We start from the raw sequence: 25,921 nt of genomic DNA, 5'->3' as shown, positions 1-25,921 counted from the left end.
CAGATCTCTGATGATATTTCAAGTGCACTGTGCCCTCTGGTTGGGCAATCCTGGGGGCATTACACCCAGGAAACTTAGTCTCACTCTCTCTTTGCCACAATTGCTATTTATTATCTCCTTCCCCTCTGTTCTTTTGTCTCTTCGCTCCACATAGCATTCCAGCTAGAGTAGTGGGTGGATGACCTGATTGCAGACACACAGCTCAAAGGTCCTGTGAGAATAATCTAGTCATTCTCCATCTGATTCTTCTGAAATTTTCGGTGGGGAAACACATTAGACTGAATTTTTTCCCAGGCCCGTGGAGGTAAATTTGGAGGCCTGGGCAGGAGGAAATTTGGAAAAGTGCTCCTGGGTTGGATCCCTGACATATTCCTGCCTCTGGTTGCTTTTCCCAGAGGCAGGTCAATGGCAACTCACATAGCAGCGGCAGAAACCCACTGGCCATGAGCCACTTATCCTCAATTTTCCAGGTTGCAAGAGATTTTCCTGACAGCGCATCGTCCCCCACCTCTCGCTGCGTCAGCGTCCCATTCCTGGATCAGATTTGCAGAGGTAGGTTCGAGTCAAGACTCATTCGAGAGTTTAAAATTTTTCACAAGGTTGATTTACCCCCAAGCAGCAGGCCTGCTCTTGTAACCACTTCATGGAAACTGATGTCTCCACTAATGCCTGACCTGCTGGCATTGGCAGCCACTTCCCTCCCAATGAAAGTGTCTCTATGGTGCCACTAACATTCCTGCTGATACCCAGGCATCACCCAAACTACGGAGGTGGCTGGTGGCCATCTCCATGGGTTGCACTGATTGGACTGCCCAGCACTGGAGGTCGGCCACCGTTCTCTAAATGGACAGGGCTCCTGGAGACAGCTTCAGAATTGACCACCTCCAAGGAGTCATAGAGTCATAGAGGTCTACAGCACAGAAAAAGGCCCTTCAGCCCATCGAGTCTGCGCTGGTCAAGCAAGTACCTAACTATTCTAATCCCGTTTTCCAGCACTAGGCCCATAGCCTTGTATGCCATGCAACGCAAGTGCACATCCAAATACTTCTTAAATGTTATGAGGGTTTCTGCCTCCATCACCCTTTCAGGCGGTGAGTTCCAGACTTGTAACACCCTCTGGGTGAAAAGATTTTTCCTCAAATTCCCTCTAAGCCTCCTGCCCCTTACTTTAAATCTATGCCCCCTGGTTATTGATCCCTCCACCAAGGGGAAAAGTTCCTTCCTGTCTACCCTATCTATGCCCCTTGTAATTTTAAACACCTCAATCATGTCCCCCCTCAATCTCCTCTGCTCCAGGGAAAATAACCCCCGTCTATCTAATCTCTCCTCATAATTAAAACTCTCCAGCCCAGGCAACATCCTGGTAAATCTCCTCTGCACTATCTCTAGTGCAATCACATCCTTCCTATAATGTGGATTCCAGAACTGCACGCAATACTCTAGCTGTGGCCTAACCAGCATTTTATACAGTTCCAGCATAACCTTCCTGCTCCTATATTCTATGCATCGGCTAATAAAAGCAAGTATCCCATATGCCTTCTTAACCACCTTATCTACCTGTCCCACTGCCTTAAGAGACCGGTGGACATGCACACCAAGGTCCCTCTGATCCTAGGGACTTCCTAGGGACCTACCATTCATCGTGTATTCCTGTGCCTTGTTTGTCTTGCCCAACCTCACACTTATCCGGATTAAATTCTATTTGCCACTGATCAGCCCATCTGACCAGCACATCTATATCCTCCTGTAATCTAAGGCTATCCTCCTCACTATTTACCACCCCACCAATTTTCGTGTCATCCATGAACTTACTGATAAACCCTCCTACATTCAAGTCTAAATTGTTTATATAAACCACAAACAGCAAGGGACCAATCCCTGTGGAACCCCACTGGACACAGGCATTCAGTCACAAAAACATCCCTTGACCATCACCCTCTGCTTCCTGCCTCTCAAGCAATTCTGGATCCAATTTGCCAAATTGCCTTGGATCCCATGGGCTCTTACCTTTGTTATCAGTCTCCCATGCAGGACCTTATCAAAAGCCTTGCTGAAGTTCAATTAGAGTACGTCAAATGCATTGCCCTCATCTACATACCTGGTCACCTCTTCGAAAAGTTCAATCAAATTGGTCAGACATGACCTCCCCTTAACAAAACCATGCTGACTGTCCTTGATTAATCCCTGCCTCTCCAAATGTAGATTAATTCTGTTCCTCAGAATTGCTTCCAATAGTTTCCCCACCACTGAGATTAGACTGACTGGCCTGTAGTTCCCTGGTTTATCCCTTCCTCCCTTCTTGAATAATGGTACCACACTGGCTGTCCTTCAGTCCCCTGGCACCTCTCCTGCGGCCAGAGAGGTGTTGAAAATTATTGCCACTGCCCCTGCTATCTCCTCCCTTGCCTCACTCAACAGCCTGGGATACATTTCATCGGGGCCTGCAGATTTATCTAAGTATAAGCCTGCCAGACCACTTAGAACCTCCTCCCTTTCTATGCTAATTTCTTTAATTATACAGAGTGTCCCCTCTGCAGGCTGACTAATCACCTTAAACTCAGCAAATGAGGAGGCTACCACTTGGCTACTCACTAAACTTGCACTCACTAAATAAGTAGCAGTAAACCTCTGGGAAGATGGCATCTGTCACCCTGTCATGGAAAACTTTGGGTTCCTGACCTGGAATTGACCTCTCCATCGGGATCATGACCCACCTAGGAAAATTCAGCCCGTTGTCTGACTGTGATGACAAGAATCTGATCAGGAAGTCACTGTGGGCTGTTTGCCTAAAACTTACAGGGCAAAAGTTTACGCCAGCAGGACTTTACGGTCCTGCTGAAGTCAGTGGACTTTTGAACGGCCCGCCGCATTTTACAGCCCCGCCTCTGCTGCGACAGGGCCATAAAATTCTGCCCTCACAGCATGCTGAAGCTTCAATTTGCATTGTTAAAATGATCTGATTTTAAAAGGATAGAATTGCCATGGCAATACATCTCGCAAATCTAGTCAATGTGTTCCTGAACATAAGAAAGTGTGATGGCACAGTCATTGGTGTACTCTTGGAGACACAACAACAATCAAGTTTGCTGCCATGATTTATTATTTCTTTGTTAGCTTTAATAAAAATGAACAGAGAAAAAATGTCATAATGAAATACCCACTATGCCAAATATAGCAGCTGGCTTGAGAACATGTTTGCAGTGCCCATCAGCATGGCTGCATATCAATTTGGTATCCAGATGCTGAGAAATGTTGCCTAATTAGAAGCATTTCTATACGTTAGGTAGGATGTTGCACATGCCTGGTCTTCAACGATGATCAGTGGCAATTACTTCAAATGAGTTTTTGAGTGGCTTACCAAATGGAGGTGTGGAGATAATGGTCCATACTCATCATAAGCTCAAGACCCATGTTCACAGCACCTTCCACAGGCTTCTACTCCAGGTTAATCACGTGCTTTCACCATTGCAAAAATCAACTTCAATCCAGCCAATTGCCGCCCCATCAGCCTGCTCTCAATCATCAGCAAAGTGATGGAAGCTATTGAGTTGTCAAACACTGATAACCTGGTTACCAATGTTCAGTTTGGGTTCTGCAGAACCATTCAGCTCCAGAGCTCATTACAGCCTTGATACAAACACGGATAAAAGAGCTGAATTCCAGAGGTGATGTGAAAGTGACTGCCCTTAACATGAAGGCAGCATTCGACCGAGGGTGGCATCAAGGATCATTTGCAAAAGTGAAGTCAACCGGAATCAGGGAGAAAACTCTCTGCTAGCTAGAGTTATAGTTAGCACAAAGGTTGATGATTGTGGTTGTTGGAAGCCAATCAACTGAGCTCCAGGACATCTCTGCAGGAGTTCCTCAGGGTAGTGTCCTAGGCCCAACCATCTTCAGCTGCTTCATCAATGACCTCCACTCCATCATAAGGTCAGAAGTAGGGATATTTGCTGATGATTGCACATTTGAACTTTCATTTGTAGCTGCTCAGATATGAAGCAGTCTGTGTTGGCATGCATCAAGGCTTGGGCAACATTCAGCTGATTGGGTTGATAAGTGGCAAGTAGCATTTGCATCATACAAGGGTCAGGCAAATACCATCTCCAATAAGAGAGAACCATCTCTGTTTAATGTTCAAATGTATTAGTTTCACTGAATCCCCTACCAGCAACTTCCTGGGAGTTACCATTGACCAGAAGCATAACTGGACCAGCCATATGAATACTTTGGCTACGAGACCAGGTCGGAGGCTGGGACAGTAATTCACTTCCAGACTCTCCAAAGCCTGTCCACAATTTGCAAGTGTTATAATCCCCATTTGGAGCAATAACTTATAAAAAGAGGTGAATTTCCCAGTAACCGACAGAACTGAACCAGAAGACAAGATTTCATGTTTTATGACTTGCACTTCGACAAACAAATTAAAACCAACATAGATTAAACATTACTTAACAGGCAATTAATACACAAAGCTAAAGAAATATACTCTCACATTAACTAACCAACTAACTAACTAAAACAGAAGACTTACGTCTCACAACCATTTTTGCTGTGCACTGCACTTCTGGCAAATGTGTAGCAATACAAGAGCAAGTTCAAAGTTACTCCCGGCTCTCCAGTGGGCTCACTTCTCCCTTCCATGCTAAGTTGAAACTTCCCCTGTCTTTCATAGGCTGTTCCATTCAGCCGAAGCCTTCTAGATCTGACTTTCACCAGCAAGGCCCACTTCAATGACTCCTTGTTCCTTAAATCTCCCAAAACCCCGTTGCTTCTGTCCCCTTCCTTTTGAACAGGAAATCAAGTCTCACAAGCACCCTGTTTGTCAGTTAACACAAAACAGTCCTTCTCTGGCCTTCAGAGCAGCAGCTACTTTGTTTCTCCACACAACAATATCTGTCGTGTCTTTGTCTGAGTCTCATGAAGCAAAAGTCCCAGGTGCGAAAACTCACTTGGAATTTCAGTTTATTTCTGTTTGTGATTTTTTTTATTCATGACAAACAGGTTACATGGGCCTGTCTCTGGGCAGAGTTGTTTCGTACAACCCTTTCCAGGATGGGTGATTTTACCTTAAGTTGAAGGAGAATTTTAAAACAGAACCGTATAGTGAAGCAATTTTTTTTTATTCATTCATGGGATGTGGGCTTCAGTGGCTGGGCCAGCATTTATTGCCCATTCCTAGTTGCCCTTAAGAAGGTGGTGGTGAGCTATCCTCTTGAAATGCTGCAGTCTCTGTGGTGTAGGTACACCCACAGTGCTGTTCAGGAGGGAGTTCCAGGGTTTTGACTCAGCAACAGTTAAGGAACGGCGATATATATTTCTAAGTCAGGATGTTGTGTGGCTTGGAAGGTAACTTCCACGTGATGGTGTTCCCATCTATCTGCTGCCCTTGTCCTTCTAGATGGTAGTGATCGTGGCTTTGGAAGGTGCTGCCTAAGGAGCCTTGGTGAGTTTCTGCAGTGTATCTTGTAGATGCTACACACTGCTGTTACTGTGCGTCGGTGCTGGAGAGAGTGAATGTTTGTGGATATGGTGCCAATCAAGCGAACTTTGTCCTGGATGGTGTCAAGCTTCTTAAGTGTTATGGGGGCTGCACTCATTCAGGCAAGTGGGGAGTATTTCATCACACTCCTGACTTGTGCCTTGTAGATGGTGGACAGGCTTTGGGGAATCAAGAGGTAAGTTACTCGCCACAGGATTCCCAGCCTCTGACCTGATCTCATAGCCACAGTATTTATATGGCTAGTCCAGTTGAGTTTCTGGTCAATGGTAACCCCCAGGATGTTGATAGTGGGGGATTTAACAATGGTAATGCCATTGATTGTCAAGGAGAGATGGTCATTGCTTGGCACTTGTGAGGCACGAATGTTATTTGCCACTTGTCAGCCCAAGCCTGGATATTGTCCAGGTCTTGCTGCATTCGGACATGGACTGCTTCAAGTATCTGAGGAATCACGAATGCTGCTGAACATTATGCGATCATCAGCGAACATCCCCACTTCTGACCTTATGATGAAAGGAAGGTCATTGATGAAGCAGCTGAAGATGGTTGGGCCAAGGACACTACGCTGAGGAACTCCTGTTGTGATGTTCTGGAGCTGAGATGACTGACCTCCAACAACCACAACCATCTTCCTTTTTGCTAGGTGTGACTCAAACCAGTGGGGAGTTTTCCCGATTCCCAATGACTCCAGTTTTGCTAGGGCTCCTTGATGCCACACTCGGTCAAATGCTGCCTTGATGTCAAGGACAATCATTCCCACCTCACCTTACATCTTGAGTCCAGCTCTTTTATCCATGTTTGAACCAAGGCTGTAATGAGGTCAGGAGCTGAGTGGCCCTGGCGGAACCCAAACTGAGCATCAGTAAGCAGTTTATTGCTAAGCAAATGCCGCTTGATGGCACTGTTGATGACCCTTTCCATTATTTTACTGAACAATGAGAATAGACTGATGGGGCGATAATTGGCCAGGTTGGATTTGTCCTGCTTTTTGCATACAAGACATACTTGGGCAATTTTCCATATAGCCAGGTAGATGCCAGTGTTGTAGCTGTACTGGAACAACTTGGCCAGGGGCACAGCAAGTTCTGGAGCACAAGTCTTTATTATTCCCAGAATATTGTCAGGGCCCATAGCCTTTGCACTATCCAGTGCCTTCAGCCATTTCTTGATGTCATGCAGAGTGAATTGAATTGGCTGAAGACTGGCATGTATGATTCTGTGGACCTCCAGAGGAGGCCGAGGTGGATCATCTGCTCAATATTTCTGGCTGAAGATTGTTGCGAATGCTTCAACCTTATCTTTTGCACTGCTGTGCTGGTCTTCTCCATCATTGGGGATGGGTATATTTGTGGAGCCACCTCCTCCAGTGAGTTGTTTAATTGTCCATCACCATTCATGGCAGAATGTGGGAGAACTGCAGAGCTTAGATCTGATTCGTTGATTGTGGGAGCGCTTAGCTCTGTCTATCACTTGCTGCTTATGCTGTTTGGCAAGCAAGTAGTCCTAGTTTTATAGCTTCACCAGGTTGGCATCTCGTTTCAGGTATGGCTGGTGCTGCTCCTGGTATGCCCTCCTGCACTCTTCATTGAACCAGGACTGATCCCCTGGCTTGATGGTAATGATAGAGTGGGGGATATGCTGGGCCATGAGGTTACAGATTGTGTTTGAATACAATTCTGCTGCTGCTGCTGATGGCCCACAGTACCTCATGAATGCCCAGTCTTGGGTTGCTAGATCTATTTGAAATCTATCGCATTTAGCACGGTGGTAGTGCCACACAACATGATGGAGGGTATCCTTAATGTGAAGGTGGGACTTCGTCTTCACAATGACTGTGTGGTGGTCACTCCTACTGATACTTTCATGGACAGATGCATCTGCAGCAGGCAGGTTGGCGAGGATGAGGTCAATTATGTTTTTCCCTCTTGTTGGTTCCCTCACCACCTGCTGCAGACCCAGTCTAGCGGCTATGTCCTTTAGGACTTGGCCAGCTCGGTCAGTAGTGGTGCTACCGAGCCACTCTTAGTGATGGACATTGAAGTCTCCCACCCAGAGTACATTCTGTACCCTTGCCACCCTCAGTGCTTCCTCCAAGTGGTGTTCAACATGGAGGGGCACTGATTCATCAGCTGAGGAAGGGCGGTACGTGGTAATCAGCAGGTTTCCTTGTCCATGTTTGACCTGATGCCATGAGACTTCGTGGGGTCCAGAGTCAATGTTGAGGACCCCCAGGGCAACACTGTCCTGACTGAATACCGTTGTGTCAGTGGGAAAGGACCTAGGAGGGATGGTGATGGTGGTGTCTGGGACATTATCTGTATGATATGATTCCATGAGGATGACCATGTCAGGCTGTTGCTTGACTAGTCTGTGAGACAGCTCTCCCAATTTTGGCACTAGTCCTCAGATGTTAATGAGGAGGACTTTGCAGGGTCAACAGGGCTGAGTTTGTTGTTGTCGTTTCCGGTGCCTCGGTTAATGCTGGGTGGTCTGTCTGGCTTCATTCCTTTTTTGAGGCTTTTTAGTAGTTCAATACAACTGCTAGGCCATTTCAGAGGACATTTAAGAGTCAACCATATTGCTGTGGGTCTGGATTCACATGTGGGCCAGACCTGGTAAAGGTGGCAGATTTCCTTCCCTAAGTGAACCAGATGGGTTGTTACAATAATTAACAATGGTTTCATGGTTGTCATTGGATTTTTAATTCCAGATTTTTATTGGATTTAAAATCCACCATCTCCCATGGCAGGATTCAAACCTGGGTCCCCAGAGCATTACCCTGGGTCTCTGGATTCGTAGTCCAGCAATAATACCTCTAAGCCATCACCTCCCCTTTAAGTTGGTCTCAAGGTACTGGTCAGGAATGTGATGGAATACTCCCCACTTCAATGGATGAATACATCTTCAACAACTCTCAAGAAATTTGATACAATCTAGGGCAAAGCAGCCCACTTGCTAGGTACCCCATCCACCACCGTAAAAATTAATTCCCTCCTCCACCCCGAGACACAGCGACAGCAGTGTGTATCATCTACTCGATGCACTGCAGCAACTCACCAAGGATCCTTCAACAGCACCTCCCGTGATCTCTGCCACCCACAAGAACAAGGGCGGCAGACACATGGGAACCCCTCCATCAGACAATCAAACAACATTGACATGGAACGATATCGCCATTCCTTCATTGCTACTGGGTCAAAGTGCTGGAAATCTGTCCCTAACAGCACTGTGGGTGTACCTACACCACATGGACTACAACAGTTCAAGACGGTGGCTCATCAACACCTTCTCAAGGGCAGTTAGGGTTGGTGATAAATGCCAGCCTTGCTAATGATGCCCATATTCCATGAACAAATAATTAAGATATTACTGCACACTGTATTTGTTTTAAGTTGCCTTGGTTGGTTGAATGCAGATTGGACGCTGCTAAAACAATTGAGTTTCATTCCCGTGTGCCAGCAGCCTGAGTTCTGAGTATGCACTTTTACCCAGATGTCAAGCATTCCTTCTGCACTTGCTACTAAGAAGGGATGTCATCATCTGAGAAAGTTAGGGTCTGAGGCTGATAAATGCCTATGATACCAGGCTTTGTAATGCTTTCTGAGTAAAGGAGAAATAGTACAATGGGCTGGATCTACCTTGGAGCAGGATGCCTCACGCAGGGTTCTCCATTAGTTGGACTGTTTCCTGCAACCTTCAGCTCAATTTTTTTTTTGCCCTGTAACTAGCTGGGAGTGTGAGCTGATAATGGCATGGTGAAGGGACCGGAGGATCTAGGACCTCAGGTAATCAGGGGACCAACAATCTCAACCAATAAGATTTTAAGGATAGAGAAAAAAAAACTATGGCATAACAGGGCAAGAAGGAGGCTGAATAAGAGTCAAATTACGTACAGAGAGATAAATAATGAGGTGGAACCATAGATTGGATTAAGGGGGAAAATAAACACAGAATGGAAAAGTAAGAAAAAATTGTAAATATTTAACATTTTCGGTTTTTTTGATCTCGAACCAATTTATGACCTGCAGGAATGAGACTCCACAGCTTCAACTTCGCAGTTCTCTGGGCAAGTGAGATTGAGCGCCATTGCAGGAACATAAATCTCGTCACATAAGGGGGAAGCTGCCCTTGTTGTGCAGCTGACAACAGAGCAGTGTAAATCACCCAGCAATTTGTAGCTGTTCTCATCTCTTCTTTGCCACAAGTTGGTGAATGAGTTATACATTAACAATGGCTTGTGCATTAAATTTGCACTGATTTTGCCAGCAAATTTTGGCCCAATGTCATACAAATAATAATATATCGGGAAGACCGAAGCCATAGTTTTTTGTCCCCGCTCAAAACTCTGTTCCCTGGCTGCCGACTCACCCTGGCAACAATCTGAGATTAAGCCAGTCTGTTCACAACCTGGGTATCACACTTGATCCCGGAATAATTTCCACCTCTGGAACAGCGTTTGACTTTGTTCCTATCTCAGTTTATGTGCTGCCGAAACCCCCATCTATGCTTTCTTTACCTCTAGACGTGAATATTCCAATGCAATCCTGGCTGGTCTATCACATTCTACCTTCCATAAACTTGAAGCCATCCAAAACTCTGCTGCCCATGTCTTAACTCATAGCAAGTCCCGTTGCTCTATCACACCAGTGCTCGCTGTCCTCCATTGGCTCCCAGTTAAGAAAAGTCTTTATTTTAAAACTCTCATCCTTGTTTTCAACTCCTTCCAAGGCCTTGCCCATCCCTGTCTCTGTAATCTCTTCCAACCCCACAAAACCCCGAGATATCTGTGCTCCGCTAATTCTGGCCACTTGTGCATTCCCAACTTTAATTTGTTCACCATTGGTTGCTGTGTCTTCAGTGCCCCAAGATTTGGAACTCCCTGCCTGGACCTCTCCACCTCTCTACTTTACTTTTCTCCTTTAAGACAATTATGTTGAAGGCGCTATATAAAAATAAGTTGTTGGTGTTGAATTGGAGTATGCCATTTGTGTTTTGAGTGCAGCAGTCAATCGGTTAGCCATTGCTGCCACCTTCTGGATTATCTCTAGACTTGCAGCATGAATTGCCCACTGCTGTGAACATCCAATTTCTTCCAGAAGATCCCTTTAACATATTTCATGTAAAGCTCTTTTGTGTGCTGTTTTAATGCAGCCGTAAACTATTTAAAACAAATGAGTTAATGCTAGCTCTGATATAACACTCACAGTTAAAAATCCAGGCTGAACTGTTTGTTTTGGCTGAATTCAACATTATGTCCTGGGTCTGCTTTGCTGTCATGAGGGACAGTAAGATCTGTATTACCTTCTCTATCTAGATCTCCCTCATCACCACCTCCCTCAACCCTTTTCACTGCCTTTGCTTTGTATTGTCAGACTGACATCCAGTGCTGATGAGCTGTAATTTCCTCCAATTGGGAGGACCAGGGCCATTGTCTTTGGTACCCGCCACAATCTCTCTTCCCTTGCTACCAATTCCATCACCCCCTCTGGCCACTGCCTTGCGCTGAATTAGACCGTTTGCAATCTTGACATCCTGTTTGACCCTGAGCTCAGCTTCCAACTCCATATCCTCCCCATCACAAAAATCACCTACTTCTACTCATGTAACTTCACCTGTGAGTGCTCTGTTTCGGCCCATCTGCTGCTGACACCCTCATTTCTGCTTTTGTTATCTCCAGACTTGATTAGTCCAATGCTTTTCTGGCTAGCCTCCCAGTTGCCACATTCCATAAACTTGAGCTCATCCAAAGCTATCTGCCTAAATTCTAACCTTCACCAAGTGCCATCTATTCACCCATCACCCTGTGTTTGCATTTATATAGCACCTTGAATACAACAAATCGTCTTTGAAGGCTGTATGGTAAAAAGGAACCAGAGGTCCATTTGAAAAGGGAAAATGTGTATTGCTATTGGGAAAGAATCTACTAATTTCTAGCATTTCTAATTTTTAAATGTTTTCAAATGACTTATTCCAGTGAGTTAATGCTTTTTCTCATTTAACCTTTTTATTTCTCTAAATCCACACACTCCTAGAACTGTTTTTGTCTGTTTGCAATTGGTGCTTAATTCCAGTGAGTTCATTATTTTTCTTTTATTCAGATTTATTCACTTCTAGTGGTTATCATATTTTGTTTGCTTTTATGTAAAATAAAATAACTTGTGTTTCTATAGCACCTTACATGACCTCAGCACATCCCACAAGCACCTTACAGTCAATGAAATCTAGTTGCTGATGTAATGTGAGAAAGTAGTTATTTATTTCAGTGAGTCTTTTTCTCTTTTCAATTATTATTTTTCTTTCGCTGTGGTTCAGTAGGTAGCACTCTCGCCTTTGAGCCAGAAGGATGCGGGTTCAAGACCCACTCCAGGATTTAAGCGCAAAAATCAAGGCTGACACTCCAATGCAGTATTGATGGAGTGCTGCACTGCTGTAGGTGCCACCTTTCGGATAAGACATTAAACCGAGACCCTGTCTTTCCTCTGAATGTTGAATACATTTAAGACTGAGATAGACAGATTTTTGGTCTCTCAGGAATTAATGGAAATGGGGAGCAGACGATAAAATGGAGTTGAAGCCCAAGATCAGCCATGATCGTATTGAATGCCAGAGCAGGCTCAATGGGTCGTATGGTCTACTCCTGCTCATATTTCTTATGTCCTTGTGCTCTCTCAGAGAGCACTATTAAAAAGGAGAGCAGGCAAGTTATCCCCAGCATCCTGGCCAATATTTATCCCCTCAATCCCTCACAGTAAACAGATTATCCATTCATTACCATACTACTGTTTACAGGAGCTTGCTATGTGCAAATTCGCTGCCGCATTTCATACATTGCAACAGTGCTTCATTATCTGTAAAACACTTCAGAAAAACTGTTAGTTGTGAAGGATACTAATAAATGCAAGGATTTCTTTTGTTAAATGTACGTTTTTTGGATTGTTTCTCAAAGTAATTTCTTTCAGTTCAGTGAATGAGTCACAAAATTTAGTATGCAGCTACAGCAAGTAATTAAGAAGGCTAATGGAATGCTATCCTTTATTACGAGAGGAATTGAACATAAGAGTAAGGATGTTATGCTTCAGTTATACAGGGCATTGGTGAGACCACACCTCAAATACTGTGTGCAGTTTTGGTCTCCTTATTTAAAGAAGCCCATACATATGTTGGAGGTGGTTTAGAGGAGGCTTACTAGATTGACACCTGGAATGAGCAGGTTGGCTTATGAGGAAAGGTTAGTCAGACTGGGCGTGTTTCCATTGGAGTTTAGAAGAGTGAGGGGTGATTTGTTGAAGTATATAAGATCCTGAACAGTATTGACAAGGTGGACGTGGAAAGGACGTTTCCTCTGGTGAGTGAGTCCAGAACGAAGGGTCACTGTTTTAAAATTAGGGGTCGCCCTTTTAGGGCAGAGATGAGGAGAAATTTTTTTCTCTCAAGAAGGCTGTGGGACTTTGGAACTCTCTGCCTCAGGAGGCGGTGGAGGCGGGGTCAATGAATGTTTTTAAGGAGGAGGTAGATGGATTCTTGTTAGGCAAGGGAATCAAACGTTTCTGGGGGGGTAGATGGAAAAGTGGAAATCGAAACACAAGAAGATCAGCCATGATCTTATTGAATGGCGGAGCAGGCTCGAGGGGCCGAATGGTCTACTCCTGCCCTTATTTTGTCTGTTCATATTGTTTGTTTATTTAGGTTCTTTGCTATCTTCCAATGTGCCTGTTCTCTATTACATCACATTTTGAGTGTTTTCAAAGTAAAGCTGTTAATTTGACTTAAGGCTTGTTCATTTGCTCATTCATTCAATACCCGAGCCCAGTCTGACTCTCACCCCGACCCCGTCTCTGGCCCCGCCCCCAGCCTGACTGGCCCCGTCCCGCCCCCATGCTGGCTGGCCCCGCCCCTCCCTTGCCTCTGGACCCGCCCTCAAAGGTGATGGCCCCGCCCACAGGCTGGCTGTCCGCACCCACGCGACGGCTGGCCCCGCCCACAGGCTGGCTGTGCGCCTGCGCAGTCCGGCTGGACCGGCACTGGGACGATGAGGCTCCGATCTTCGCTGTTTGCCTGCTGCGGCATCTTGGTGCTGCTCTTCGGGATGGCCGTCTTTTTGCGAGGCTTCTTCCCCGCCCCTGTGAAGTCATTCGGCTCTGCGAAAGCCAAGCTGTCGGAGATCCCGGAGGAGCCAGTGCAAGGTAACCGGGCCCATCGGGTGGGCCCGGCCGCAGGAGTCGGTCCCGGTCCCGGTTCCACATTCACCTCCCTCCCCCTGCCAGTGCTGTGGGTAGGGGCAGGAGGCACATCAACTGACAATCCACCTTCACACTTAGACTGAGGTCATAACTCGTTAGGTACGAGGAGGCCTATTTCTTGTTTGTGCCCTGCCAGGGTGGCCCGTGCATTCCCAAGGTGGCCCGTGCCCCGCCAGGGTGGCCCGTGCCTTCCCAAGGTGGCCCGTGCCCCACCAGGGTGACCGGTGCCTTCCCAAGGTGGCCCGTGCCCCGCCAGCGTGACCCGTGCCCCGCCAGGGTGACCCGTGCCTTCCCAGGGTGGCCTGTGCCCCGCCACGGTGACCCGTGCCCCGCCAGGGTGACCCGTGCCTTCCCAGGGTGGCCCGTGCCCCGCCAGGGTGACCCGTGCCCCGCCAGGGTGACCCGTGCCTTCCCAGGGTGGCCCGTGCCCCGCCAGGGTGACCCGTGCCTTCCCAGGGTGGCCCGTGCCCCGCCAGGGTGACCCGTGCCCCGCCAGGGTGACCCGTGCCTTCCCAGGGTGACCCGTGCCTTCCCAGGGTGGCCCGTGCCCCGCCAGGGTGACCCATGCCCCGCCAGGGTGACCCGTGCCTTCCCAGGGTGGCCTGTGCCCCGCCAGGGTGACCCGTGCCTTCCCAGGGTGACCCGTGCCTTCCCAGGGTGGCCCGTGCCCCGCCAGGGTGACCCGTGCCCCGCCAGGGTGACCCGTGCCTTCCCAGGGTGGCCCGTGCCCCGCCAGGGTGACCCGTGCCTTCCCAGGGTGACCCGTGCCTTCCCAGGGTGGCCCGTGCCCCGCCAGGGTGACCCGTGCCCCGCCAGGGTGACCCGTGCCTTCCCAGGGTGGCCCGTGCCCCGCCAGGGTGACCCGTGCCCCGCCAGGGTGACCCGTGCCTTCCCAGGGTGGCCCGTGCCCCACCAGGGTGACCCGTGCCTTCCCAAGGTGGCCCGTGCCCCGCCAGGGTGGCCCGTGCCCCTCCAGGGTGACCCGTGCCCTGCCAGGGTGACCAATACCTGGCCAGGGTGGCCCGTGCCCCGCCAAGGTGACCAATACCTGGCCAGCGTGACCAGTGCGCTGCCAGGGTGGCCCTGTGCTTTCCCAAAGTGGCCTGTGCCCTGCATTGCATCCAATGTTCTGCCAGTGTCCTGAAGTGTGGCTAATGCCCTGCCAGCGATATGCAGTGTGGCTAGTGTTCTGCTAGTGTAGCCTGCACCCACCCTACAGTCCTGCTGGTGCCCTGTATGTCACTGAGCTCCCTGGTCCTGCTTTCCAGTAGTATGAGTAGTACAGACATGAGAATCTTTGTCTTCAGATGACAGCTCATTGATGTTAAGGACATGGGGGTTTTAAGTAGGATGTGATCTATTTCTGCCTAGTTCCAGACACAGTTGATGCATCACTTACTCTTGACTGCTATTGTACATGTTCTTTCTCCACATGTTTGATGGGCAGCAGAACAAAATTAAAAGTTGTGTTTATGTAGCCCCTTTCATAACCTGTATGTTCTAAAGTGTTTCACAGCCAGTGAAAAATATTTTAAGTTGTAGGCCTGATGTAATGGAGGAGAAAGTATTGATTTGCACCAGAGCATTTGCAGTCGGCAGTAAACGCTGATACTGAGTAAGCCCACTAAATACACATGGTGTAGCACTAATGAGATGTGAAGGCTAGGCATAGATTTGGTGGTAATTTGTCTTCCTGTTCTTCATCTTATTGTTTTAGTGTGTAGAAATTAACACTGGGTTGCACTTCATTATAAGTCAACAGCTGAGTCTAAGTCTAGCTGGCTCAAAATTGGGAGATTGAGCAAAGTGCTGTTCAGTTGTCTAAAGTGCTGATGAGGAGCAAGAATACATTACAGGCACGTGACACTGACTGGTATTTTAAACACATCCAACTGAATGGTATAAACATTCCAATATATTGCTCAGTCTCTCTATTCGAAATTTTGAAAAACCGCATTTTAAACCAAAAGTTGCTCAACTGTTTAAAGATCTAGGGAGTGTTGTTCAGAATTTTCCATTTTTATTTGATTTAATGCATTTGCAGCTTGCTTTCTCATTTAAATCCTACATTTGCTGCCATTCTAAATTTTCCGACCAGTTTTGTAAACTTTGTCATTTGAAATTTAGACAAATGGAAGACTATTTTAGCAGGCACCTTTAGGGAATCCTTTAAAACTGACTGGGCCTTATGACTGCAGAAAAGGGATTATAAAGCCAGTCTGTGAAACGGAGCAGTGATAACTTCACTTTATAGGTCAGTCAGCTTGACATCACTGATAGGACTGGATGACACCTGGAGGAATGAATTATTAATTAGAGAAATACAGAAATACGAGGAAGCCAATGTATCTTCATGGGACAGTGATGATGCCTGACTAATCTCTTGGAATTCTTTTAAGATAACAATATCAACAACTATAATCTCAAGTGACCTCAGGCATCTATCTTATTCAAACAAGCTGCGTATGGAGTAACTGAGCAGTGGTTTTAAAGGGACAGTCACAGAAACTAAATATTATATTGTGTTGCAGATACCAAAGTACATGTGAACAATGCCAGAGAGATTCACTTATTTTTCTCCTAAATTAACAAAATGTAAATAAAGTATGGGTTTTGACTTAGGTCTTACATCAAATTGGACAAAGCCGCCATCTCCATTGTTTGGAAGGGTTGTTATTATGTTGGTGGATGCTTTGAGAGAAGATTTTGTGTTTGGACCAAAAGGAAGACAATTCATGCCATATACACGACATCTGGTTGAACGAGGTTCCTCACACAGCTTTATTGCTAAAGCCTGGCCGCCTACAGTCACAATGCCCAGAATTAAGGTGAGACTTTGTAATATGTTGAGAAATTTACCATTACGTTGGGACTTATATATTCTATACCTCTTGCAATGAAACTCAATTATTCTATTAGTTTTCTTTATGGCTTTATTACTTGTGGTGCTGCTTTTAATGTCTTGTGAATCTGATGCCAAATCTCTGCTATTTTACATTATTCTGTTTTCCCCAATTGAAAGTACTCCAACTTACTGACTTTTCTATTTTTCTGTAATTCTATTTGTCACTTTTCTTTTCCCAATACTTTCAGTACAGTATTTCTTGCTTAATGTTGTAGTTGCATTCCTTGAAGTGCAACTTTAAATAAAACAGCATTAAGCAAATCAGCGTTTTCCATTAAAGCCAGTGTAAAAGCTTTAGTTAGATTCTGTAGGACCCTGCGCATCAGAAAAAAATATTAAAACTTTGTATCCTGTGTATTTGAACACTGTAGATTACTAAATTACTATATTCGTAAATGAAATAGCTTTTAAAATAAATAAATTTAAAAATATGTAAGAAACATGTTAACTCCGGTCTCCGTCTCTTGCCTTTCGTGTTAACCACCGGCTGACCCTCCCAGTCGCTGCCGACTCTTCCGCTGGCCACCCCTTCTGCTGGCTGGCCCTCCCGCACACCACTTCCCTTTCCTGAACCCTCGCTGTGATTGGTGAGTCGGAGGGTTGGCCTGGGGAAGGTTGGTGAGCGGGTGAGGCCACTCCAAAATGACACCAATCGGGTCACGCGACCCAATCTCACACCTGCCGCAAAATGATATTAATGCAAGTCTACAAGGCTAAACGCGAATACTGGCCCCAATAAAAGTACAAAGTTAATCAAAACCACTTAAAACAGTGCAACTTAAAGCGGGGACTTGCTGTATCTTATGACTATATCCTTGCAGCTTCCTTTAAACAGTGTGTGCTCTGTTATTTCCTCAAAGGTTTGGCTTTTGCGAATTCATGCCGGTTGTCAATCCATGTTATTTCAGCTGAGTATTAATTGCATCCTGTATTACGGTCTTTGGAAGCTTACCCACTACCAGTGCTTGGCTGGCTGACAGTTGTGTAAATAGCCGATTTATTCATCTCTCCCTTTTTGAACATTGGTGTTACAGTGGCAGCTCGCCAGTCCTTTGGTACATCTTTGAAATGAAAGATTCTGGTTAAAGTCTTTGCTATTTTCATTTTAACTTGTCTCAGCATTACAAATCATATGGTATTGGGGCCTGATGCATTTTGTGTGCCACTAATTTTTTTGAGTATTACTTCCTTATCTAAAGTTTTCCTATCTAATTGCCCCACAGCTTGCTCTTGTACCCTTTTCTTTTCACTTTTTTGTAAAACATGATGAAAAGCGCTCACTTAATATCACTGCCATTAATCCATTCTCCCTAATAGGACCTTTTTCATCACTACTTGGCCCTACCCTTATTTTAACTATTCTTCCTTTTATGTTTATAAAATCCTTAATTTCTTGTTGTTACCAGCCAGTCTATTTCATACCCACTCTATGACTAGTAATTTTTCTTTCCCTTCTATATTTTGCATATTCCACTTCATTATCATGTGTATTATTAACTGTACAATTGTCAAATGTCTCTTAAGTCTGATTCTAACCTTAATTTTTCTAGTTAGCTAATTAACTTTTTCAATGCTGAAGTTTTTTAAGAGGTCTGGGGTCTCACTATCTATCATTTATATGTTGCTGGTGACAATGTTAGCAATGCAGGTCCCTTTAAGAATAAACCAGGACAAGCTTCAGAGTGAATAGCCTGTACTTAAGAGCTGGATTTTTTCCCAGTAGGAGGTTTGCTTCTGGACAGGGAAAGGATCCAGAAGAGAAGAGTAAAAACTGGTATTTGTACTGAACTTTAGTTTAACAATAAAACAGTTGTGATTCACAGAATGTCTTCAGCTGCCTGATTTGGTAAATGGATATCCACCTATGAAACAGCTGGTACATGGCATTGTTTGTTACTACTTCTACCAACATAGAAATCCTCCAGATTACAATCTGATCTCACTTGCGTAAAAGCAGCCTACATGAATACTTACAAGAATACACACTATGTATGGTGAGAAATTTGTGGCTTGTTAAATGCCCTCTTTCTAGTTGTAAATGCAGACATAGGGGGCCCTCCATGTTAAGTCCTTTTAAAAAAAAAAACCTTACTAATGTTCCCCCGTAAACCAGTGATGGTTTATTGAAAAAAAAACTTGTTTAATTTTATATACACAGTGCTGTAGAAGGCAGAGCCATGTCTACAATTCTCTACAGATTGAGTCGCTGCTTTTCAATGTATTACAGAGGATTGGCATCTTTAACATTGAAAAGAACCATGTGAAGAAGAGAGAAATACAAAATTTTTGACATGGTCCCATAAATGGTGCTCTGTTCTTTAAGGTGCAGCATTGAAAGAGACTTGGGAGTAGGCAGCCTCTCAAGCTTTTGGCTTGGAATAGTGTGGGGAGACTTGACTCTTATAAAGAAGTTGGGGGGTGGGGGAGATCTATAAGAGAATCTGCCGCATGCTTGAGGGAATGTGAATGGAATTCAGATGAGTTGCTTTAGTTGTCAAAAGTAGTATTTATTTTTCACCTTTGATTATTTGAAATAGTAGAATTTCAACACTGATTATATACGTTAGGACATATTTATTGAAATGCTGGAGGTGTTCCAATTTTGATGTTTTAACTGTATGTTTAGGCAATGATGACTGGCAGAATTCCTGGATTTATTGATGTCATCATGAACCTAAATTCTCCTACCTTGCTGGAAGATAATCTGATCTGGCAGGCAAAATTTGCTGGTAAAAGAATCTTATTCTATGGTGATGACACTTGGATTCGACTGTTTCCCAATCACTTTATAGAGTATGATGGGACTACCTCTTTCTTTGTGTCTGATTATACTGAGGTAAGTACATTTTTGACACATTTTGTGCTGTACCAAATTTGGTTGATTTTCCTCCTAACACTTAATGTATTTGTAGCTTCTCCAGATATTTTAGATATCACGGCCCAGAGATAACCAATTCAATTTGTTGTGCAAAATAACTAGTATTAGAGCAGGGAACCAGAAGATGGTGTGGGTGTGTATTAACTGGATCAGTGGGCCTAATCACAAAAAATCTTAGGTCTCATAGAACAAATTCCTGTTGAAAGGAGTTGCCTTCTGATCAATTAAAACTTTTAAAAGGAGCTGGAATGAAACAGAGTACGAAGATCAAGACCATAGAGATATTAGCAACACTCAGGAGAATTCGAGGAAAGGTTGTATTAGAGAGATATTCCACTCTGTCCTCTCAACCCCTTTAATTCTTATTTTAGGCTTAGAGAAAATATTGAAGATTAGAGGTACATAAAACTAAAAACTAAATTTAAAAACTTAAGATGAGAAAGAAATTGATATTTTAAAGTTTGCAACAATTTTATTTGTACAAAAGCATCACTTGAAGAAGAACCAAGAGCTTGACCAGAATCTGAAATTTGCCCACACAGCCATTCCATTTCAAATTGGTGCAGGCCTGAGTGCTGCATTGTCAGAGGTATTGTCTTTCAGAAGAGATGTTTAACCAAGGCCCTGTTACCAGTTCAAATGGATGTAGCAGTACTTACACTGTAGGAGAGAGTATAAATCAAGAAATAATTGGGACTTATAAGAAAGGTACTGGAATAATCACGGGAGATTTTAATCTTCATTTAGATTGAACAAATCAAATTGGCAAAAATAGCCCAGAGGATGAGTTCCTAGGGCATATTTGGGACAGTTTCTTAGAACAATATATTCTGGAACCAACCAGGTAACAAGCTATTTTAGACCTGGTAATGTGTAATGAGACAGGATTAATTAATGACCTTGTATTAAAGGATTCTCTGGGTAAGAGTGATCATAACATGACAGAATTTCACATTCAGTTTCAGTTTCTGAAACTAGTGTCTTAAAGGCCATTACAAGGGTGTAAAGACAGCGTTGGCTAATGTGGAATGGGAAAATAGGTTAAAAGGTAAAACAGTGGCACATCAGATGTTTAAGGAAATATTTCATAACTCTCAGCAAAGATATATTAGATTGAGAAAGAAAGATTGTACCAGAACGATGCACCATTAGTGGCTAACTAAAGAAATTATGGATAGTATCAAATTGAAAGAAAAGTTGTACAAAGCTGCAAAGATTAGTGATATCCCAGAGATTGGGAAAAATTTATAAACCAGCAAAGGATGACTAAAAATATAACAGAAGTTGGAACATGAGAGAAAACTGGCAAGAAATATAAACACAAGACAGTAAAAGCTTCTACAAGTATCTATGTTTCTGTAAAAAGGGAGAATACCATAGCTACAGTGGGCATTGGTCCCTTAGAGGGTGAGACTGGGGAATTAATTAGAGGAAACAAGGAAATGGCAGAGACTTTGAACAAGTATTCTGTATTTGTCTTCACAAAAAAGGCATAAAAAAATCCCAAGAGTAGTAGAAAAGCAGGGGGCAAAAGGGAGGGAGAAACTTGAAACAGAAATGGTCACTAGAGAAATGGTACTAGAAAAGCTAATGGGTCTAAAGGCTAGCAAGTCCTCTGGACCTGATCCTCGGGTCTTATGGGAAGTGGCTGCAGAGATAGTGGATGCATTGGTTGTAATCTTCCAAAATTCTCTAGATTCTGAAAAGGTACCAGCAGTTTCGAAAATCACAAATGTAACACCACAACTCAAGAAAGGAGGGAGCAAGAAAGCAGGAAACTATAGGCCAGTTAGTCTAACATCTATCATTGGGAAAATGCTATAATCTATTATTAAGGAGGTAATAGCAGGACATTTAAAAAATCATCATATAATTAGGCAGAGTCAACGTGATTTTGTGAAAGGGAAATCATGTTTGACAAATTTATTGGAGTCCTTTGAGGATGTAACAAGCAGGGTGGATAAAGAGGAACCAATAGATGTAATGTATTTAGATTTCCAAAAGGCATTTGATAAGGTGTCACATAAAAGGTTACTGTAGAAGATAAGAGGTCATGGTGTTGTGGGCAATAATATGAACATGGATAAAAGATTGGCTAACTAACAGGAAACAGGGTTGGGATAAATGGGTCATTTTAAGTTTGGCGAGCTGTAACTAGTGGAGTGCTGCAGGAATCAGTTTCAAATATGATCTATGTGAATGACTTGGATGAATGGACAGATTGTATTGTAGCCAAATTTGCTGATGATACAAAGGTAGAGAAGCAAATTGTGAGGAGGATACCCAGTCTGCAAAGGGATAGAGATAGGTTAAGTGAGTAGGGAAAAAATTGGCACATGGAATATAATGTGGGAAAATGTGAGGTTTTCCACTTTGGCAGGTGGATCAGAAAAGCAGAATATCATTTAAATGGGGAGAGACTGCAGTGCAGAAGGATTCAGGCTCGATGGGCTGAATGGTCTACTATTCCTTATGATCTTACAAAAACAATCCTAAGAAGTGTTGTATAAATGAAAGTTAACCCTTTTCGTGTAGACTGTTTTATTTCATTCGCTTGATTATCGGCCGATGATTCTGTGTTCAAATTTTAGCATCTAAAAGTCCTTTTTGACATAGATGTTTCCATCACATTGAGAACAAATTTTGTAATGCAATCCCAGAAAAATAAAAGTAAAGCCTTTTTGTTACTCTGGGCTAAATCCTAGGCATCAGAGAAAACTAACCTTTAAATAACAGTCAAAACAAAACATTACCTGCCGTAGGTTGTATTTGAAATTCATAGTCCTTGTCTTTTTAAATAAATGTTTGCAGTACTCATATGCTTCTGCTGCAGCTACCGTTTTGTGATTGTAACTTTCCGATACAAAGCGCATCTTTTCATAACAGGTGGATGAAAATGTAACAAGGCACTTGGACACGATATTAAAAAGAAATGACTGGGATTTATTAATCTTACATTACCTTGGATTAGATCATATTGGCCATCTGGCTGGACCAAATAGTCACCTGATTGGACCAAAGCTTAGTGAAATGGATAATATTGTTCAGAAGATTCATGTAGAACTACTGTCCAAGGTTTGTAGAGTGTGAGTAGAATTTGCAGTAATGCTAAAATGATTAAAATGGTTAATGGTATGTTGAGCTTTATCTGAAGGGAGTCGGAATTCAAAAGTGAGAAAGTAGTCCTTCAGTTGTACAGAACCTTGGTCAGAGATTATTTGGAGCAGTGTGCCCAATTTTGGACATCAAACTTAAGGAAAGATATACTGACTCTGGATGTGATACAGCACAGACGCCCCAGAAAGATAGCAAGACTTAAAGGGTTATTTTATGAAGCTTCTTTATTTATGTGCTGTCCTGCTTACTCATCCATCCATTGTTTTCCCTCTAGCTTCTTACTCCTTCTTTCCCTTCCACCAGTTCATAGGAACAGGAGAAGGCCATTCAGCCTATTGAGCTTGCTCCACCATTCAATACGATCATGGCTGATCGAACACTTCAATGCCTTTTACCCACACCATCCCCATAACCCATTAAGTTATTGTTAATCAGAAATCTTATCAATCTCCACCTTAAACATGCTCAATGACTGAGCTTCCACGGTCCTTTGGGGTAGAGAATTCCAAAGATTCACAACCCTCTGAGTAAAGAAATTTCTCCTCATCTCAGTCCTAAGTGACTTCCCCCTTATTTTGCAATTGTGCCCCCTGGTTTAGACTCCCCAGGAGAAACATCTTGCCTGTATCTACCTTGTCTATTCCTTTAAGTATTTTGTAGGTTTCAATGAGATCACCTCTCATTCTTCAAAACTCTTGAGAATACAGGCTGAGTTTCCCCAATCTCTCTCAATAAAACAGTCCCTCAACAAGTTTGTTGCACTCCCTCTATGTCAATAATATCCTTTCTGAGGTAAGGGGACCAAAACTGCACACAGTACTCTAGGTGTGGTCTAACCATGCTTCTATACAATTAGAGAAAGACTTCACTACTCCTGTAACTCTTTCGAGTACAAACACGTTTCCATCTGTTCCTATTCAGATGAAGTTACATTGTTTCAGTTTGCCATTGTGAGATTTGAACTCTTGATCTTGGGGTTGCAAGCCCAGTACCATAACCACTTGGCTATTTAGGCCAAGCCTTCACTACTCCTGTACTCAAATCCTCTTGAGATAAAGGCTAACATTCCATTTGCCTTCCTAATTGCCTGCTGCACCTGAATGTTAGCTTTCAGTGACTTGTGGACAAAGACACCTAAATCCCTTTGTACATCTACACTTTCTAATCTCTTATTTAGGAAATACTCTGCACATCTGTTCCTTCAACCAAAGTGGATAATCTTGCATTTTTCCACATTATATTCCATCTGCCATGTTCTTGCCCACTCACTAAGTCTGTCCAAATCCTCCTGTAGCCGCTTTACATCTTCTTCACACCACACATTCCCACCTAGCTTTGTATCATCCACAAACTTGGAAATATTACATTTGGTACCCTCATCCAAATCATTGTTATATATTGTGAACAGCTGGGTCCAAGTACTGATCCTTGGGGTACCCCACTAGTCACAGCCTGCCAACGCGAGAATGACCCGTTTTATTCCTACTCTGTTTTCTGCTTGTTAGCCAATCATTAACCCATGCCAGTATATTGCCATGTGCTTTTATTTTGATAATCAAGCTCCTGTGGGGGGACGATTTCAAAAGCCTTCTGAAAATCCAAGTATGCTATGTCCATCGACTCTCCATTATCAATTTTGTTAGTTAAATCCTCAAAAAGTGCGTCAAACATGATTTCATTCGCAAATCTATGCTGACTATGCCCAATCAGATCATGATTATCACATCTTTTATAATAGATTCTAGCATTTTCCCTACTACTGATGTAAGGCTAACAGGTCAGTAGCTCCCTGTTTTCTCTCCTCCTCCTTTCTTAAATAGTGAGGTGACATTTGCTGCCTTCCAATCTTCAGAAACCTTTCCAGAATCTATAGAATTTTGGAAAATGATCACCAACTGTCCATGTAGCAACCTCTTTCAACACTCTGGGTATGCAGAATATCAGGTCCCGGGGACTTATAAACTTTCAGTCCCATTAATTTCTTCAATGCAGCCTTCTTTCTTATACTAGTTTTCTTCAACTCCTCATTCTCCCTAGTCCTTGGATCCCTAAATCTGGGAGATTTCCTATATCTTCCTCTGTGAAAACAGACACAAAGTAATCATTTAGCTTCTCTACCATTTCTCTTATTCCCCATTATGAATTCTCCTGAATCTGCCTGTAATGGGCCCACATTTGTCTTAGCCAAACACTTCCTTTTTACATAATTTACCGAAGTTTTTGCAGTCTGTTTTTATGTTTTTTGCTAGATTGCATTCATATTCTATTCTCCCTTAATCAGTTTCTTGGTCTTCCTTTGCTGTATTCTAAAAACCTCCCAATCCTCAGGTTTACTACTACTTCTAGCAACTTTATAAACTTTTTCTTTTAATCTTATACATTCCTTAACTTCCATTGTCAGCCGCAGTTGACTGACTTTTTTTAGGTTTTTGCACCTTGAAGGAATGTATAGGTGCTGTAAACTATGTAATAGTTCTTTGAAGATTATTCATTGCCTATTTACAGTCATACCTTTTAATGTATTTTCCCAAACCACCTCAACCAATTTGTCCCTCATGCCTTCATAATTTCTTTTATTCAGCTTTAACATCCTTGCTTCAGAGTGAACTACCTCACTTTCAAACATAAAGTAAAATTCTATCATATTGTGGTCACTCATTCCTAAAGACTCTTTTACAACAAGAATATTAATTAGCCCTTTTTCAATACATAATACTAGATCTAAAATAGCCTGCCCTCCAGTCGGCTCCTCAACATACTGCTCTGGAAAATCATCCCTAACCAAATCCAGAAACTCGTCTTCCACAGCATTAGTGCTCAATTAGTTTACCCAGTCTCCCTTGTGAAGACCCTGCAGTCTGCAATAAACCTGTTCTTTATAGGGCTTTCCTGGTCTTTGATATGATTCTGTGGTAGGAGATTATGCATTAGTGAAAAAATCAGTTGTGGAATATACTTCCACTTGAAAACATTAGGAATATTGCATGTTTTTAAATTTATTTGTATTTGGAATGAGTTGCAAATTATATCCAGTGTATTGGTATAAAGGCATCCTTTTTTTGCCTGATAACTTACAGGAAGGTGAAACCTCACTGCCCAGTTTATTGATATTGTGCGGGGATCATGGAATGTCAGATACAGGTAGTCATGGAGGATCTTCAAATCATGAAGTGAACACTCCATTGGTTTTTCTCAGTCCAGCTTTCAGAAAGAAAGGTGAGGACCAGAAAGAAGTCTTGAATGACCATTATAACAATGCTGTTTTTGTACTTTATGCATTT

The 25,921-nt window shown here is 43.4% G+C and overlaps 2 protein-coding genes across 5 annotated transcripts in view; one reads left to right on the top strand and one right to left on the bottom strand.

The window, feature by feature from the left end:
* Positions 1–25,921, bottom strand: part of hook3 (hook microtubule-tethering protein 3) — a 144,946-nt gene that overhangs the window by 12,201 nt on the left and 106,824 nt on the right. The window lies entirely within an intron of this gene.
* The window catches only part of pigg (phosphatidylinositol glycan anchor biosynthesis class G), a 34,945-nt gene continuing 22,527 nt past the window's right edge, over positions 13,504–25,921 (top strand). For 3 of the 4 annotated variants that reach the window (XM_041194270.1, XM_041194262.1, XM_041194288.1), the window contains exons 1-5: positions 13,504–13,683; positions 16,363–16,568; positions 19,272–19,481; positions 22,410–22,598; positions 25,718–25,856. In XM_041194270.1, coding sequence (XP_041050204.1) covers positions 13,530–13,683; positions 16,363–16,568; positions 19,272–19,481; positions 22,410–22,598; positions 25,718–25,856 — 898 coding nt within the window. In that variant the 5' untranslated portion in view covers positions 13,504–13,529. Of the gene's footprint in view, positions 13,684–16,362; positions 16,569–18,468; positions 18,640–19,271; positions 19,482–22,409; positions 22,599–25,717; positions 25,857–25,921 lie in introns of those variants that run through there. The other variant, XM_041194277.1, reaches the window with a different exon arrangement.

The sequence above is a fragment of the Carcharodon carcharias genome, chromosome 1 (genome assembly GCF_017639515.1).
Source record: "Carcharodon carcharias isolate sCarCar2 chromosome 1, sCarCar2.pri, whole genome shotgun sequence".
NCBI lineage: Eukaryota > Metazoa > Chordata > Chondrichthyes > Lamniformes > Lamnidae > Carcharodon > Carcharodon carcharias.
The sequence above is the reverse complement of the archived record's forward strand: the minus strand, read 5'-3'. Positions and strand labels throughout refer to the sequence as shown.